General features: G+C 52.9%; 2 protein-coding genes across 2 annotated transcripts; both read right to left on the reverse strand.

The window, feature by feature from the left end:
- Nucleotides 1-1,491: 1,491 nt before the first annotated feature.
- Gcat (glycine C-acetyltransferase) lies at nt 1,492-7,829 on the reverse strand. The gene is made up of 9 exons (XM_021183257.3): nt 7,581-7,829; nt 4,911-5,041; nt 3,919-4,020; nt 3,543-3,689; nt 2,982-3,136; nt 2,811-2,893; nt 2,472-2,643; nt 2,066-2,187; nt 1,492-1,811 (listed from the first exon to the last, which is right to left on the reverse strand). The coding sequence occupies exons 1-9, from the start codon at nt 7,765-7,767 to the stop codon at nt 1,660-1,662; spliced, it is 1,251 nt and encodes a 416-aa protein (XP_021038916.1). The 5' UTR covers nt 7,768-7,829; the 3' UTR covers nt 1,492-1,659.
- Nucleotides 7,830-9,214: 1,385 nt separating this feature from the next.
- H1-0 (H1.0 linker histone) lies at nt 9,215-10,307 on the reverse strand. The gene has a single exon (XM_021183227.3). It carries the CDS (start codon nt 10,002-10,004, stop codon nt 9,420-9,422), a length of 585 nt encoding a protein of 194 aa, XP_021038886.1. The 5' UTR covers nt 10,005-10,307; the 3' UTR covers nt 9,215-9,419.
- Between the last annotated feature and the right edge of the window lie 8,080 nt (nt 10,308-18,387).

The following is an 18,387-nucleotide window of genomic DNA, read 5'->3' on the forward strand; positions in this document are numbered from 1 at the left end:
ACCTGCTGGGGTAGCCTGCAGGTGTTTCTGCTATTGATGTTATTGGCTTACAGTTCCACTAGGCTCCTCCCAACATCGACCTAGGTGATGATGCTTGCATCATCACCTGCCACCATAGCCTTCCAGATGTGGCAGGGTATAAGGAGGATGGCTCCCCACCCAGCCCTTCCTTCTCTTTATCCCCCAATTTCTTTTCCTCTGTTTCCATGTGTTCCTAGTCGGCCTCTCTCATTCTGTCCTCCCTTTCTCTGCCTCTATCCCTTTTCCAGGTTTCTAAGGCTCCCTTCCTCCACAATAAACTTTCTTATATCAGGTCTGTTGCGTGCTGTGATTTCTCAGGGGGACACTTTGGCATGGGCCCACTGGGGACTCCCTAACTACCACCACCATCGCTTTGTATTTCAGAACAGACATAGCCACAGCTGCCTCCTGCCAGGCTGCGACCCTTTCAGCACTACCGGGTTGCAAAGGAGGATTCTCGGAACCCCAGCTTTAAGAATCTGCAAGGTTAGGTTGGAGCTTGCTCTGACCGTCCTAAGTTGTGCAGGTACTAGGCAGGTGAGCTGGAGGAAGAGGCAGGAGCCTCACTTTCTGTTTTTGGTTTTGTATTGTTGTTGTTTTAATGAAAAAGCAAGTCCTACTTGCCCGCTGCGTTCTACTTCTAGAAAGCTGGGGAGCTACCCAAGGCCACACCCCCATACTGAGCCTACAGCAGCAGTTGTAAGCCTGCGGGGCTCCCTTCCCTCCCTTCCCACAGTAAAGCAAGGTCAGCAAAATGGGAAGGAGGCCGCACCTATGGTAATGGAGCAGCAGGTGTGACGGTTGCAGGTAGGAAGACAGGGTAGAAGGACAGGGCCTTCGCAGCAGCAAACCAGCCCTTCTGGCCTGGCCTGAGGGCTGCCAGGCCCCCAGCTCGAAGAGGCGGGGCAGCCACCGGCTGCAGCGTGAACACGCTGCGCCCCCTGGTGGCTGACCATCAGACAGACTATCGGCTTTTGAATCAGAGACAGAAAGGTCTCCCTATGGAACATCAGCTCTCTAAAGTGGGGGGAAACTGGGACCTGCACAGGGGCCTAAGGCCACGGGGTTAAGGACAAAGAGCTCTGGAAAACAAGGATTCAATGACGTTCAGTGGTGATCTGCTTTCTTCTTTCTGGGGCCTGAACCTCTGCCCTCTCCTAGGGAACACAGGTGTAGGAACAATTCTCATTTGGCAGTTACATTTTATCCTTCCGCTAGGGCACAGGAGACAAGGTGCCCACCAAGCTTAGGCTGCAGAAAGGGTCCACAGGGCTGGTTCTCCACTGCCCTGCACAGCAGCACAGCATGCTGTATGTACGAAATGGTGCCTCCCAGACACAGCATCCCGACTTAGTTTGGGGGAAGATGCACCTCATGCAGGGGACTACCCTCAGAGATCCAGCCCCTGCCTGGTTCTTCAGGGAGCCAGAGGACTACGCCTACCCAGAATGAATAAAGCAGACTGAAGTGTCATAGCCAAATTCCACATTGTTGCCTCTCTGATCACAAGTACAGGCCCATTTTCAACCAGGCTCTAGAAGTCTGGCTTGAGTCACAGCCTCTGATCTGGGCTGACCAGAGGAGCCCTATGTCACCCGCAGTGGAGGAACTTTGGCTCTGCAAGTCCCTACCCAGAGCTTAGGGCAGAGCTCCATGCAGCCGCCCCACCTCCACGAAGGCTTCCACACATCGGTCAATGTCTTCCTCACTGTGTACAGCCGAGATCTGCACTCGGATCCGGGCCTTGCCTTTAGGGACCACAGGGTAGCTAAATCCGATGACAAAGATACCTGGGAAAACAGCAGGGGTACACCAGAGGCAGACAGGCTTTGGGGCTATGACATGGGCCTGCTATCCCATGGTCCACCCGCAAACACAAGGGATGCCCAAGGTGACAGGCATGGGACCACCTCATAGCCTGTGGTTTGTTAAGTCTGGAAGATGGCTGATGTGGGCAGCAAGGAGCAGGGCGTGGATGTAGGGAGGAGCTACAGTTTACAGGTGTTCTTTTCTCTGGGGACAACTCTGCCCCCAATCCTCTTACCTTTCTTTAACATGTCATCCGCCATTTGAGAAGACAACCGTGCATCTCCCAGCATCACAGGGCAGATGGGGTGATCGGCTCCTGAGACAGTGAAACCAGCAGCTTCCATCTTACTGCGGAACCTGGGGACACAGCTGAGTGTCACAGGGAACTGAAGGCCATGGAGCCTGAGGAAGAGGCTCAGGGTCTATGCCCACCGGTTAGAGGAAGGAAAAAAAAGACACAAGCAGGGGCTGGAAAGACAAAGGGAGGTGGGGAAGTAGCCATATCAAGAGAGGGCATTAGAGACTGAAGGAGGATGCTCTGGCAGAGAGGGTGGGAAGGAAAGGAAGCAGACAGGAGGAGGCAGAAAAGTGCGTGGCTACCATCTCTCCCTCTCTCTGACCCAACCCTGTGGGCACCATACCGCCGAGTCTTGGCAGCCATAGACTGGACGATGGCATTGCTCTCCATGAGCAGGTCCAGGGCCTTAGAAGCACAGCCGACTACAGCAGGAGGCAGGCTGTTGGAGAAGAGGTAGGGCCGAGAACGCTGCCGCAGCAGGGACACCAGTGGCTCAGGCCCGGTGGTATATCCCCCTGAAAACAGAAAGAAAAAAAAAGTTGAAGAAGCCAGGAACTGCCTGAACCCCTCCTATAATTCATACCATCCTCCTCTCTGACTCCTGTCCCTACTTTCTCTACAGTGACGACACAAGGCCCTGCGTGTGGGGAAGGAGACCCCATGGATAGGATTTTGTAGGCACCTGATGCTCCACCCAGCGCCTTCCCCAGGGTGGAGTTGATGATGGTGACCTGGTCCATGACGCCTAGCAGCTCATCTGTGCCCCTGCAAAGAAAGTAACCACTGCTGTCACCGGCCACGGGACTTCCCACCCACCTGCAGAAGCCCCCACCCAGCCCTCAAATGTTCCCACCGTCCTGTGGGCCCAAGAAAGCCAGTGGCATGGCATTCATCCACAAAGACCAGGGCACCATATTGGGCAGCAAGGCGGCAGATGTCCTGTAGGGGAGCGATGTCACCATCCATGGAGAAAGCTCCATCTGTGGCCACCAGGCGCAGCCTGTGCTTCTGTGGGACAGAAAAGAGCAGGTGATGCGGCGTCCTCTGGTCCTATGCCGCATCACCTGCTCTTCGGCACCCTTGAGGCCCTGTCCTGGGCCTTGCTCATCTCTGCTAGGCTTAGCCACTTTAGGCCTGTCCCTGAGAAAGGGCTCAGACCTCAAGTGGACAAGCTGGAGTGGGGACAGGTCCTAGACACACCCACACACCTGCTTAAAAGATGCTTCCTGATCTCAGGTGACATGGAGCGACAGAACATGGAGCGACAGACAAGTCTTGGGCATAAGGGATGAGGAAGTCAAAATGGCTCCCTCTGCTCTTCCAGCTCTTTGGGAAAGGGGTAATGCGTCCAAGTTTCGTTTCCTTGAGCAGGGAAATGTAGGCCTTTCTCTGGAGCCCCAGTGCCTCACCCCACCTGAGCCTCCTTCAGCTTGGCTTCCAGGTCAGCCATGTCCAGGTGGCGGTAACGGTACTTGTGGGCCTTGCACAGTCGGATGCCGTCAATGATGGAAGCATGGTTCAGCTCATCTGACAGAACCGCATCCTCTGGGGTCAGCAGAGCCTACGGGGAGGAGTTCTTAGATAGCCCCCAGGAGTATCCCTTCCCTCAGAACTCCTCTCGAGGCAAAACTCTACCTCTACCAGGTGCCTAGGGCCAGATGAGAAAGTCAGGTCAGCACCAGGCTCCTGTCACCCCTGCCTTCTAGTTTATATTGGTTGTTCTGTGGCACCGACATGGTGCCGAGCTCTCCCAGATGCCCAACTCCAAGCTGCCCACAGCCTCTACACACCTCAAATAGGCCAGCGTTGGCATCGAAACAGCTGGGATAGAGGATGGCGTCCTCACGCTGGTGGAAGTGGGCTATCTTGGCTTCTAGATTCTTATGGATGCTCTAAAGGACACAGGCAGATTAAGATCAGTGCCAGCAGGCTTTGTGGGACAAGTCCTACAGGACAGAGGCTTAGATGGCCATCACCAGACCCCGTGAAGGAAGCCTATAGCCTCAGCCACACATTGCATTGCTCTTGGCACAGATGACTCTTGTGAGCCTTGGACTGTCGCAGCTACTCCCACCTTGGAGGCTGGGATCTGGCAGGTCTGATCCCAAGCGTACCTTTGTCTGCAGTAGAGGTCTGTCTAGCATTGGGATTCTGAGTGATGCTGGGGACAGAAGACATGCCTTCACATCAGACTGTCTTTTTGGTTTTTCCACAGCAAACAAGAGGATCACATGAAGTGAGCCTCTACTTATCTGGGGCTCCACCACTGAGATTTGGGAGCTGTTTGGTTCAACTCAAGAGTTTTGTTAGAAAATATATGGCCGGGCATGGTGGCCCACACCTTTAATCCTGGCACAGCACACAGCACTTAGAAGGCAGAGGCAGGTAGAAGTCCAGGAATTCAAGGCCAGCCTGGTCTACAGAATGAGTTCCTGGATAGCCACGGGTTGTTGCACAGAGAAACCCTGTCTCAAAAAACCAAAAAGAAGGCTACCACCTTCGGAGGCCCAGCATCTACCAGACACTCTGCAGACATAGCTCCAGCTCGGCCTTTTGTCCCTTTCCTGCAGCATGGCCATTGCAGGCGCTCTGTCTGTCCTACAGGTGGGGAAACAGAAGCTCAGAGGTCACATTCCTGGTCCCAGGCTTCTCAGAAGAGGCCTGCCCCTGCCTGGTAGCACTGAAGCTCTGGGGCTGACAGTGGGCCCTGCCTTGGGACTAGTTACATTGGCTGAACACACAGACAGTCGAAGCCAGTGCCCACCCAACACCCTATGTATACCTGGGTCCCACAGATAAATCGAGTAGAACTGAGTCCAGCTCCAAACTCCTCCAGAGCCTGCAGACCTGCCTGGATCACCTCAGGGTGGCTGCTCAGGCCCAGGTAGTTATTGGCACAGAAGTTGAGGATTCCTAAGGTGGAGAAGACCAAGCATGCAGCTTAGAAATGCAAAGAGGGTCGGGCAAGGTGGCCATGTCCTTAATCCCAGCACTCAGAGGGCAGAGGCAGGCACATCTCTGTAACTGGGAGGCAGAGGCAGAGGCATCCCTCTGATTTTGAGGCTAGCCTGGTCTACAGAGCAAGTTCTAGGACAGCCAGGGCTACAAAGAAAAACCCTGTCTCAAAAAAGAAAGGAAGACAGACAGACAGACAGACAGACAGACAGACAGACAGACAGAAAGAAAGAAAGAAAGAAAGAAAGAAAGAAAGAAAGAAAGAAAGAAAGAGATAAAAAGGAGGAAGAAATGCAAGTAGGGAAACCAGACTTGGTGATGCACCCTGTACTGGCTGGTTTTGTGTCAACTTGACACAGCTGGAGTTATCACAGAGAAAGGAGCTTCAGTTGAGGAAATGCCTCCATGAGATCCAACTGTAAGGCATTTTCTCAATTAGTGATCAAGGGGGGAGGTCCCCTTGTGGGTGGGACCATCCCTGGGCTGGTAATCTTGGTTCTATAAGAGAGCAGACTAAGCAAGCCAGGTGAGGCAAGCCAGTAAAGAACATCCCTCCATGGCCTCTGCATCCGTTCCTGCTTTCTGACCTGCTTGAGTTCCAGTCCTGACTTCCTTGGTGATAAACAGCAGTATAGAATTGTAAGCTGAATAAACCCTTTCCTCCCCAACTTGCTTCTTGGTCATGATGTTTGTGCAGGAATAGGAATAGAAACCCTGACTAAGACACACCCCTTTAATCCCAGCACACAGGAGACAGAGGCAGGTGGATCTCTGGATAGAGTAAACTGGGGGGGGGGGGGGAGGAGGCTGAGGAGGAAGAAGAAAGGAAAGAGGAAGAAAAAAAAAAGAAAAGGAAGAACCTGCAAAGACCATAGTGCTAGGTCCTGGGACAGGACCAGAGGAAGTCAACTTGGATTTGTCCTTGAGAGGTAACAGCTGCACAAAAAATCCCATTCTAGGGAGAGGCCAGGCTTTGAATCCACTGACACAGTATATGGATTACACATGTACACAGGAGGATTATAAGAGGTTTGTCCCTCTCTGCTTTGTACCTTGAAGGATGAGAAGTTTAAACCCTGGCTTTGAATGACATTCCGTCTAAGGGGATCCCAGACCTTCCTCACATTTCTGCAGCCTCAGGACTATGGTCATCTCGGTTTTCCTTTTCTTGATTGTCAAAGGGGCCTAGGTCCTCCAGTTCCAATGACCACACATCTGCTGCCATAGCACTGCATCTCCAGAGGGGTGTCCCAGAGACCTCAGCTATCCATGGCTTAAAAAGCTAATAAGGTGGAGCTGGAGAGATGATGGCTCATCGGTTAAGAGCACTGAGTGCTCTTCCAGAGGACCGGGGTTTAATTCCCAGCACCTACACGACAGCTCACAAATGTCTTTAACTCCAATATCTGACACCCTCACAAAGACATACATGTAGACAAACACACCAATGCACATAAAGCAAAAGTAAACAGATAGCCTACAAACTTGATTCTCCCAATGTCTCATCATTTGTGTGTGGTGTGAGTGCTGAGAATTGAAACCCAGAGCCTCATGTGAGCTGGGCAAGCGCTCTGCCACTGAGCCACATCCCCAACCTATTGATTATATAGCTCTCTGAAATCACTCCGGGAGAGCTGTTTGGTCCGGCTGAAGGTTTTGTTAGACAAGAGGTTCATTTTATGGTTCTCTTTAGGGAAAGACAGTTACAGAACATGGGAACTTCTGCAGCCTTAATCCCCTTGCTTGCTTTAGCCTCTTGGGAGGAGGCTGGCCTTCCACTCCAATATCCTGGGACACTGGAGCTGGCCAGTGAAGGGTCTGGGGAAATCTGGTTGTATTTCCCCTTCTTCCTTTCTTATTTATGTTTTTTGAGACAGGGTTTCTCTATGTAGACCTGAATGCTGGGATAAGAGCATGCTTCCTTTCCCTAAAAATTGGTCTCTCAAACCAGGCTTGGTGCTGTATGCCTTTGATCTCAGCAATTTGGACGCTGAGATCAATTTGGAGGCTGAGGCTAGCCTGGTCTACAGAGCAGGTTCCAGGACAGCCAGGACTACACAGAGAAACCCTGTCTCGAAAATCCAAGGGGGGAAATGGTCCCTCTTGCATACAGATGTCATCATGAATAAAGGAGCAGCAACTGGAGCCCTTCACACACATCTGCTCAAGGAAAGTTTTGTTCCAGTCACTCCTCCTGGAAAGTGGGTGTAGGGAGCTGAGGCAGCTGGATATCGCTCTCTTTTTCTCACAGGGTGGGGTCTCAGTGCAGCCTAGCTCTCGGCACCCAAAAGGTGCTGACGGATTAAAATCACCTCCCTCCTTCGAAACAGGTTTAAACAGGTGGAGTTAACACAAGGAGGTCCTAGTGTGTCCCAGACAGACCAGCAGCACGTGCCTCTCTCCCCACACCCACCCTAGGGCCTCCATTCACATGCAAGCCTTGGAAGGGCTCTTGGCCTCCTGACCAGGTACGAGGACTCCCAGGAGGGGAAGTTACCTCCCGAGATGCCGTCCACGCGGATGCACGGTCCCTGACGGGACGTGATCACCCGCTCACTCTTCCAGGTGCCGGCTCCGCGAATCCCTTCCAGTTCGCTGTCCAGGATGCAGCGCAACTGAGCCAGCGCTGAGTGAGCGCGGCGGCTGGGGGACAGCGCCCCGCGCCACATGAAGCTGGCCCACATCGCGCCCACAAGCTGAAGTGCACCCGCCAGCCTGAAGCCTAGCGCTCCCCGTCACGTGGCGTGGGCAGGGCCCCGGCAGCAAATCAGAACAACAGGAGCTCACTTTAAAAGGATGGTAGACTCCACCCGCGGGCGGAGCCTAACCGCGACGGCCAGCCAAGAAGGGATTGATTTGTAAATCGAGACCCGGGAGGTCCGCGACGGGGAAGCTGAGTAGGCGGAGAAAGAGACTTCAACGCCTTTCCTCCCCAGACCTTGCCTACACACCTACCTCTCCCGAAGACCGACCTACGTGCCCAGCCAACCTTCCTGTTGGAGCGTTCCTGTCACTCCAAAGCTTTGCTATTCTCCGGCGCGAATGTGGCGCAAGCTCTCCCCACACTGCCCGTCAGATCGCTCCTCTCTCCTCCAGTTAAAGAAAAACGCACCACTCAGATTTTTTTCCTTTCCAGTTTTATTTTAAAGTTTTAAAATTACAACCACAGTAACTTTTCCCGGGCACTAGTTACACTTGTTTAAAAAGGGGGGGGGCGGGGTAGGGTGCGCGAGTTTCCTATTTTATTAAAATAAGAGAAAGACAACTGTACAGATTTTTTTCTCCCAGCTCCCGAAGTGAGACTAAGTCCTAGTCTTAGATATGGATATATATATATATATATATACACACACATGCACACAATCCTGCCTCTCTAAAGCTACCTAGCAAATTCGAATCAACTGGAGTATGTCTTACAGTCCACTCCCTGCCTCTCCCCCTCCTCTGCTACTTAGAAAAAGACTCAAAGAGTAAAAGAGGTTGGAGGGTTTTAAGCGGCAGCTGGTAGACCTGAAGCGGCACCAAGCAAAGCCACATCTTACACAGGAAAGGGAAGAAAGGAAACGTACAAAGTCCTGCTAGGACACAATCCATCAACCGTGTGGAAAAAACCCAAGTTTCCATAGGCACACTGAGGCACTTGGCTGATTCCCCACCCCTCCCCCTAAGTCCACTCGCATTTAACCAGAGACGACTGAAAAAGACCCCTCCTTCCCAATGGCTAGATCCTGGTTGTGAGAAGCTATGGCTTCTCTAACCAGCTGTCACTTGGACCCCTTTGCCCCTTTAGACAATGAGGAGGTACTAGGGCAGAAGAGAAAAAGAATCCAGGTCCCCAACTTACCACCGTTGGTAGGGCAGCCACAGGGAATTTTTCCTCCCTTCTTGGCCAGCTAGGTGGGGTATCACCTGCTCCCCATCAAAGGTTTTGAAAAGCTCGAGGGACAAGCAGTCTAAGAAAGCCTTAGAAGACAAACCTTAGTTCCTGGGTCCCCTCACCTAGCCAGAACTTTGCCAGTTCCTTCATAGTAAACAAACCACCGACTGAAACAACACAACCCACCCCCCATCCCTAACCCCGTAAGAAGGTTAATATCAAATCAAGAAAAAAGTACATCTCCATCATTACAAAGATGAGGTCTGTTTGCTGTCCTTGCACAATGGGTTAAGGAAAAAGGAGTCATTCCACAATGTCTGTCTGAGGAATCCAAACTCTGTCCTCTTTATATAAAGTCAGAATAGAATGGGCAAAGGGTTGCAGATGGGATCAAGTGAGGAAATGTATTTACAGAAAACAGGAGGGAGGAAGGAGTGTCCCCATGCAAAGCCTTCACTGTCACTTCTTCTTGCTGGCCCTCTTGGCACTCGACTTGGCTTTGGGCTTCACAGTTTTGGCCTTCTTGGGTTTGGAGGCCTTGACTGGTTTGACTTTGACAATCTTGGGCTTTTTGGCTTTCTTGGGCGTGGCAGCCGGCTTCTTCTTGGCCTTCTTGACAGGGGTGGCTTTGGGTTTCTTGCTTGGGGCTTTGGAGGCAGCTTTCTTGGGCTTGGCTGCCTTCTTTGGAGTGGCCACTTTCTTGACTTCCTTCTTGGTCTTCTTGAAAGCCACCGACCTCTTGGGCTCATCGCCCTTGGCCAGCCTGAAGGACCCCGAGGCGCCCACCCCTTTGGTTTGCTTGAGAACACCGGTGGTCACTAGGCGCTTGATGGACAACTTGATCTGGGAGTCGGCGTTCTCACCCACCTTGTAGTGGCTCTTGATATACTTTTGGATGGACTGGCGCGAGGAGCCGGCGCGGTTCTTCTCTGCCTGGATGGCAGCCACGATCATGTCTGAATACTTGGGGTGGTCCGTGGACTTCTTGGAAGCCTTGGCCCGCTTGGGCTTCGCCGCCGGGGCGGAGGTGGAGTTCTCGGTCATGGTGGCCGGCCTGCTCCCACTGTTCAAGGAGCCTTCCGATGGGCCAGTCCTCGCCGGAGGCTGTGCAGAACCTGACTCGGGATCTGCTCTCCCGCTCCACTAGCAGGCCAGACGCAAGTGAGGCTGCCGGGGACGCGGGCGACGCGTGGCTCCTGTCCTCCCGGCGCGGGTCGCGAGCTGCTCTGTGCGCCCAGCCCCCACCGTTCCGTCGCTCGCCCGGCGCCTGGCGCTGCCTCCGCCTCCACGGCCTCCCTTTTCCCAGCTCGGCGTCTGGCGCTCGGGCGGCGCATCCGGGTATTTAGCGGCGGCGGGCGGACCGCGGTGAGGACTGGGCTGCTGGCTGCCTGCTCCCGGCCCGGAATGGCGCCGCGCCGCCGCCATCTGTGTTTCTTCCGCCGAGCAAACTCGACCTTTCACGGCGGCCCGGGCCTTCCCGCTGCCTGCCGTCTCTCGGGGTCTCTGCCCGGCTCCCTAGGCTTCCCCGCTGGGGACCCTGGCGCCCCGGCCGCCGCCCCCCGCGCCCACCACGAGCCCCAAACGGCGCGGAGGAGCGCTGGGGCGCCGGCACATTTCCCCTTTGCGGGGGGCTGGCTCTGCGGAGCCGGGGAGCCCCGGGGCTTGAGACCCCCCGTCGGAAAGCTCCCCCCTGGGACTACCAGGGGCCCCACTCCCGGCTGCCTGCGGGGTCCCCCAACCTGGCGGAGCGGCTCAGAAGCGGCCCCAACTAACACACGCGGCCCCGAGCTGGGCGACTCCCAGCCGGGCCGAGTCGGGACAAGGGGGGAGGGGTCGCCTCCCCGGGGTCCGGTCACCTCTCGGGGGTCACCCGACCACAGCTCCTCTGACACCCCTACCCCCTCTCTGCCTGCGGGGCCCTCAAGGAAACTTTCCCTGGAAGAGTTGGAAGGGCACTTTCAAACTTTGTCCCTTCCCCCTCTTGAGTCGCCTCTCCCCTCGATGCACCCCCGGACCTCGGCGAGTTGATTGCTCTCTGAACCCGAGCCCCCCAAAGCTTTCTGGGACCCCTGGGAGATGCGGACAAGCCTCCCGGGCGGCCTGCTCTCCTCAAAGACCCCCCACGTCTCCCATGTATCTGAGTATGAGTTCATTTACATGCCTGCCTTGCTAGCTAGGGAGTTTCGGGGATGTAAGAAGCAGCACCCCCCCCAGGCCCACCCTAGCGGGTGAAGGTCCCCTCTCCCACTGGCCTCTTCAAGGTGGGGTGTGGCTTAATGGGTGTGCAGTCTCTATCATAGGTGCTGTCCCATGGCTCTGATCAGACCATCCTGGGGACCCTTAGGATGCACAGAGGCTCCGTGTGCTTTTAGAGACTTGGAAAAATGGGGCGCAGCGGGAGAAGCCTGAGGAGAGAGTTCTCGTTTCCCTGGTCGTTACTTAGGTGTCCACCAGGGAGCCGTGGTCCCGACCACCGCCATTTTGCTGGGAAGATGCCATGTCTTTGTTAAAATGTATCCATCTTTTCCGCCCTGCTTGGCAAAAATCCACCAAGTGAGCAAGGGGCGCCACCATCTGTAGTCCGACCTGGGGCTGTTGGGAGTCCTAGGCTCCGAGAGAGTTTAGAGGCTCTGAGATTTGCCGAAGAGATCCCCAGAGAGCCCAAAACCTACTCACAATGTTAGGACCTACTCTTGGCAGCGGTTCAGTAGGGTTCTGGTGGTATTGCCTACCTGAGCTGGATCCCCAGACCCTGGTGTTTTTATTCCCTAGCAAAAAGGCACATTGTTTAATTAAACAGTAACCTGGGAATGGGGAATTGTAGCTGATCAAGATGATCTAACCTCTGCTAAGGCCTGGGGCTGTTTGTCACACCAGAAGGAGCAGCTTAGATGATGGAGCTTTGAATTTGGGGGAGGTGTGGGGAGAGGTTTACTGGGCTTGGGAGTCCCTGAGACCAGGCACACACACACACACACACACACACACACACACACACACACACACACACACACACTAGGTTAATCCAAATGATTGGAGGAGGGGAAGACCAAGTGCCTTCATTACTAGCTAATCTGGGTGAAGGGATTGCTGTTTGAGGCCAGGTTAGTTCAAAAGGTCGAGGTTTTTAATTCTGGTGCTTTCAGTGACCCTGAAGTTTCCTAATTTGAAAACACATTCTAGGAGATTTGTTTGGGATATTTTGAAAACAGATTCTCCTGGTTTCCACAAAGATTTTATGGAGAAGGTACCTTACCTCTGAGATACAATGTCCCCCGTGAATACAAATGAAATGAATCGGATCACACAATGTTGAAATTTCTTATTCTCATATTCCATTACAGTTTGCAAGGAGCTCTACAGCAGTTCGATTCTTTGGCAGGGAGGGTATGAATTATGATCAGGACCCACATTTACCCGGAGGGTTTGGGGCTTGGAAGAAGAGGCGACAGCTCCGCACAGACCCCAGACCTTCATTTAGTCTTGCAGCTCGACCATTTCTACCGCTCCCACAATCCTTTAACATCCATTACCCCCTCCCCCGAAATCCTAAAACAGTCCATCTCCTGAAGACAGAATTGTGGCCCAGGACGCCTTGAGATAGGACCAGCAGGGGCCATGCAGGAAAGTGGGGGAGGCACCCCCCACTGAGACACAAGATTCAACAGCTCCACCTCCTTACCGTTCTGGGGGGTGGTGATTAAGGGAAGAAAGGGGTTTTCTGGGAGATGCTGAGTTGGGTAAGATGAGAGGGTCTGTCAGCTCCCCGTGCTGGCATAGCCTAGTCTTACTTCCAGGACTACAGAGTCAAGAGCCTGGGTGACTCCTGCCTGCCCACACAATCCCCCTGGCAGGTGGCTCTCTGTTGCCGGCTTCCATCCGCCAGCCCCCACTCCATCCCAGACTCCAGACCGGACCGCTCCAGATTTAGCAGTTGAGGCCCTTTAAAAGCCTCACAGCTGCCTCGCTGCGGGCAACCTTCCTGGGAAATGTAGTCTCCTGAGTGAAGCTTCGCAGTTTCCCCGGGCTGTTTTGCTACTGTAGGCCAAAAAGGGGCTTTGCTACCTACCTTGGATTACTGTGACAGAGAAATGAAACCTTGTGTGAAAAACGGATCCATCGCATCAGAGTGGGAACCAGGATCTTATCGGGCAGGGGACTTACAATGCTCTTGACTGTAACATCTGCAAGGGACACACGGGAGCCCTGAAAGGCTTGGTGACTCTACAGGGTGGATGACTCTTCAGCCACTGTCCTTTGCTTCCGTCTCCCGGTAAGACCCCTGGCTCATTCTGAGCTCAAGACTCCTATTGTGTTTAGTATGTGTCAGGCACTGAGTGTAAAGCCAGGAGCAGAAAAGAGATGCCTGCCTGTGTAGGGATGAAACTTCAGTGGAAAATAGAAGGAAAAAAGAAGAAAATGACAGTAACCATTAAATTCGGTGGGCATAGTGAGGCCCACCTGTAATCCCAGCACAGGGGAGGTTGAGGCAGGAAGACTGGAGAGTTTGAGGTCAGCCTGGGCTACCTAGATCCTGCTTTCAAAAAAGAAAAGAGAATGTATTTGTTGGAAAGGGATGATTACAGACGGACAAGTCGAGGTCCTCAGAGAGACTGAAGCTCCAGTCAGAACCTACATGGGGGCAGGAGAGATGGCTCAGAGGCTAAGAGCAATGGCTGCTCTTCCAGAGGCCGTGGATTCAATCCCAGCACCCACGTGGTGGCTCATGACCATCTGTATCTTCAGTTCTAGGGAATCTGACACCCTCTTCAGGCCTCCACCTTTAGCGGCACATATGTGGTGTGCAGATGTACATGCATGCAAAACTCTCAGACACCCGAAATTAAAATTGTATTTTCACAAAAGTAAAGCACAAGAGAGACCTGGAGAGCTGGCTTCGTGGCTAAGAGCACTTGCTACTGTCCCAGAGATCTAAGTTTCATTCCAGCACCCACGACAGCACTGGAGGGACATGACCTCATTCACAGTCAACCCCAGATGCAGAGACAGAAGCAGGATGAGGAGATGGAAGGCATCCAGATAGACAGAGTGGAGTGAGTGTGTCCGTGTGTCCGTGTGTCATGTGTCCATGTGTGTAGAAGCTGACATCAGATACCATAAAAGAGACACAGACAGGCCAAGGTGAGTGGATGGAACACAGGGAGCAGGGGTGGCCCATGAGGAAGGAAAGTGACAGGCAGGAAAAGAGGCCAGTCATATCAGATGCCACCAACTAGGGTGGCAAGGACATAGTCCACCTGTGGTAAGGCTGCCACCCTCAGAGATGAAAGTTCTGACAAAGGATCCCCAGAGTCTGCAAACCTCTGTGTGTGTGTGTGGGGGGGGGTCAAAGTTCAGTCTCTAGCTGCACATACCTGTCTTTCGTGGATAAGAAGCAAGGCCTTGCTGAGGGTAGTGCGGGGGTGGGGGTGGGGGGACAGAAGGGCTGAGAGAAAGACAACTCAGTGGAAAGAAGGTGCTGGGCTTTGGTGGACCAGAGTAAGGTTTCCATAGAGCCGTGCGGCCAGCTCCAGCCCGGTGGGACAATTTGGGTAGAGCCCATCGGCTGGAAAATGGGGGATTATAGAGAGTAGGGGGCCTGAAAGAGAAGAGATCTGGCAGAAGGAGGAAGCGGGTACAATGGGAGGAGTGTGTGTGCCATGAGGGTGCTCTGTAGGGATCTCTGGGTGTTGTGAGGAGCAGGGCTGCAGAGGAGAGTCATGTAAGTCATGTCCGGGGAGTCCTGTAAGAGGGCGAAGTGGTAAATCTGTAAGGTGGGGGAGGGTAATCTGGCAGATTCCCAGGTGCGACAGACACAGTGTCAGGATGGAGATTATGGGGTAGGGAACATACCGGAAGGCAGCTCAGGGAGGAATCTCAGGAGACCCAAGGCAAGGTTTCCTCAGGGAGGCCTGGAAGGGCTGGAACTGCAAAGGTCTGCAGCAAAGTGAACTCTCCAGGGACGTGTGGACACAGCCACTATGACCTCCAATCTCAGGGGCAGATAAAGGCAGAGGAGTCCATCAGAGAGGACAAAGGTGAGGGATAGGAAGAGAGACAGTCATCCCTTGCTGCCTTGACTGTCATCCCCTGCTGCCTTGACTGTCATCCCCTGCTGCCTTGACTGTCATCCCTTGCTGCCTTGACTGGAACCTCCATTGGGGAAGCCCTGCCCTCCTCTCTGCCTGGCCCAGCCAGTGAGCTAGCCTGTGCCTTTCCGAGTCCTCACTGGTTCTCACTGGGTTGCCTTTGCATCCCCAAGGAGGGTTTGGCAATGCTTGAAACAGAGAGGTGAAGTAATTGCCCAAAGCCACACAGCGGGACTCCTAAGCCAGACTGACCAGACATCTAAATGCTCATTGGTTTTGCCCCTGGGCTTCCTCAGTAAGTACACATGCAGAGGCAGGGGGCACTCAAGACTGAGGTCCTGGGCATTCCTGCCCATTGTCCTTGCCCGCACGGCTCTATGGAAGCCTTACTCTGGCCCTCCAAAGCCCAGCACCTTCCTTCCACTGAGCTGTTTAAAATGGTGGCCACTGGGGCCGGAGTGGTTGCTCAGTTGTTAGGGGCGCAGGCTGCTCTTTCAGAGGGTCACTCGCGTGCTGGCTTACAACCCCTGTAACTCCAGTCCCAGATGTTGTTCTGGCCTCTGCAGGCACTGCATACACACGGCACACCAACATACACACAGGCAAAACACTTACATACATGGAATAAATAAATAAAAATAATAATTAAAAAATGCAGAGCACAGCAGGCTCCCTGGAGCGAGGAGACCTCTTCTATTGGCCGCTCCTTCTTCCTCATCTCCTTGGCTCTGTCTCAGTCTCAATCCTGTTTGCCCAGGAGCCTCCACTCTCCCCTCTGCCTCACCTGTCACTCAGTGTGTCTCTGTCAAGGTGCAAATCAGGTCTAAGGAAGGGACAAGGTAGCAGGGTATAGTGGCCCACGCCTTTAATCCCAGTTCTCGGGAGGCTCAGGCAGGTGGATTTCTGAGTTTGAGGCCAGCCTGGTCTACAGAGTGAGTTCCAGGACAGCCAGGGCTACACAGAGAAATCCTGTCTCAAAAAACCTAAAAAAAAAAAAGAAAGAAAGAAAAGGAAGAAAAAGAAAAGAAAAAAGAAAGGTAGGCAAAGGCTCCAGCAAGTGTGGCCACTAGGTGACCAGGCTCACTCCATGCTGACCTTCCTGGATCAGATGCCAACGGAGTAGGTGGGTACTCTTAGTGTTCTGTGACAGTGCTAAAACTGAACAGAACCTGGCTCTCTCTGTCTCTGTCTCTGTCTGTCTCTCTTTCTCTCTGCCTCTCTCTCTCTCTCTCTCTCTCTCTCTTTCTCTCTCTCTCTCTCTCTCTCTCTCTCTCTCTCTCTCTCTCTCTCTCTCTGTGTGTGTGACAGGTGCCAGGGAAGGCTGTGTAGCTGGTTTGAGGACATCAAAGGAGAATGTGGGCGCAGAGGCACACTGGCCAGGGCATATGGACTTTAAGTTAGAATTTGTTCATGGGACAGTCAGAAAACACTGGAGAATCTACAATAGAAGTATCATGCTGGGGATGGAGAGATGGCTTAGTGGTTAAGAGCACCAACTACTCTTCAGAAGGCCCTGAGTTCAAGTCCCAGCAACCACATGGTGGCTCACAACCATCCGTAATGTAGTGAGATCTGACGCCCTCTTCTGGTGCATCTGAAGACAGCTACAGTGTACTTACATATAATAAATAAATAAATCTTTTTTAAAAAAAGTATCATGCTTTATAAAATAATACAGATGTTTTGAAGTAAGTATGTTAAATTATGACATACAAAATTATGGCATATACTGTAAAAGTAGGTCACATTTGTACAATTTTGAAACTACTGTGAAACTAGACAGCTGTGTTCTGTCTCTGTAGTCAACGTAAGAAATGTGGCGGTGGAGGAGAGAAAATGGAAGAAGAAGGAAGCCGGTCTTACGCACTATTGCCAGGGGGGTGGCTCCGCAGATAAAAGCCCTTGCAGCCAGGCACGGTAGACCCCTTTAATCCCCCGCACCAGGGAGGCAGAGGCAGGTGGATCTCTGTGAATTCAAGGCCAACTTGGTGTGCACATCAAGTCCTGGACAGCCAAGGCTACATGGAGAGACTGTTTCAAGTGTCTCCCTGCCCTAAAGACCTCTTTTTGAAATGAATTTCTTTCCCTAGCCCTGAGAAAGATCTTCCACCTAAGTAGGAGTTGGAGGCAGGCAGCTGGGGGAGCTGGGCAAGGTGACAGTAACAGAGAGGCTTCTCCACTGGAGCCTCCAGAAGGGACATGACCTAGCTGGCTCAGTAATCCCAGCCCACTTCAGACTTTTAACATCCTGATACATAGAGTGATGCATTTGTATGTGTGAGACCAAGACAGGGAGTAGCCAGGGCAGCAGTGGAGCATGCTCAGAAGGCAGAGGCAGGAAGATCTCTGAGTTTGAGGCCAGCCTGGTCTACAGATCAAGTTCCAGGACAGCCAGGGCTACACAGAGAAACCCTGTCTCAAAAAAACCCAAACAAACAAACAAACAAACAAACAAAAATAACCCCAAAAAACCAAAGAGGAAAGAAAGAAAGAAAGAAAGAAAGAAAGAAAGAAAGAAAGAAAGAAAGAGGAAGGGAGGGAGGAAGGAAAGGAAGGAAAGAAAGGGCTACAACCATAGATGTCTTTAAATTTCTCTATTGCCCCAGAGCGAAACAACTGGAAGGCCATGTTTTTGAGGAAAAACCCGCAACCAGGCTGGCTGGGGATGGTGAAGGAGGAGTGGGGAGGACTCCCTGCTTTCAGGAGCAGAAGCAAAATGAGTGGGTTAGAGATGTGACGGCTGGAGTCTGACTCTCGATCTTTCCTCTGGCAGGCCTTCCCTATCTGTGCCCATCAGCAGTGGCAGAGTTCCTGGGCCCTTCATACCTTTCAGCCTCACTCTGGGGAAACTAACCTTTCACCCACTCCTGCCCAGTTAGGAAATCAATTGTCAACCCACTCAGATTGAGAATCAGTGGACAAGAAGACAGATACACCCTCTCAAAGTCAGGACCATGGAGGCTACAGTTTCTTGGTGCAGTTCTAACTGGTCTAATGGGAGTTGGCCCGAACTCACTTCCTCAGGTTGCTTTGGAAAGCATCGCCAAGGCAAAGACTTAGTCCTGACCTTCAGGGCTCATCATCTTCCACACCTTCCTCCAGAGGATCCAAGCTCTGCCCAGGAAGGAAAGCCGGTTAATGAGAGCGCAGCCTCAGGGTTGCAGGCTGCCACACCTCATTTTGTCAAAGCAAGGGAGTCTGGAGCTCACACAGAGAGATAGTTTATGTCGATTGAGCAGTTACCAAGTCCCAGCACCCTCAGTCCTTGGCTATGATCGGGTCTATGGCCAGATGGGGACTGAGTTAAGCACTCTGACTCCCATGCTTCACCCACTCTC

Source organism: Mus caroli, unplaced genomic scaffold (genome assembly GCF_978045245.1).
Source record: "Mus caroli unplaced genomic scaffold, Mus_caroli_1 scaffold_16, whole genome shotgun sequence".
Taxonomy (NCBI): domain Eukaryota; kingdom Metazoa; phylum Chordata; class Mammalia; order Rodentia; family Muridae; genus Mus; species Mus caroli.

What these genes read in the sequence shown, in the direction of transcription:
- Gcat (XM_021183257.3), bottom strand. Translation starts at nt 7,767, where the DNA reads ATGTGGGCCAGCTTCATGTGGCGCGGGGCGCTGTCCCCCAGCCGCCGC. An exon ending in TTTCTTGGGCCCACAGGACG is followed by an intron (nt 2,894 to 2,981) that starts GTGGGAACATTT and finishes CTTTCTTTGCAG; the next exon opens with GGGCACAGATGAGCTGCTAG. An exon ending in GGCGCTGGGTGGAGCATCAG is followed by an intron (nt 2,644 to 2,810) that starts GTGCCTACAAAA and finishes TTCTGTTTTCAG; the next exon opens with GGGGATATACCACCGGGCCT.
- H1-0 (XM_021183227.3), bottom strand. Translation starts at nt 10,004, where the DNA reads ATGACCGAGAACTCCACCTCCGCCCCGGCGGCGAAGCCCAAGCGGGCC.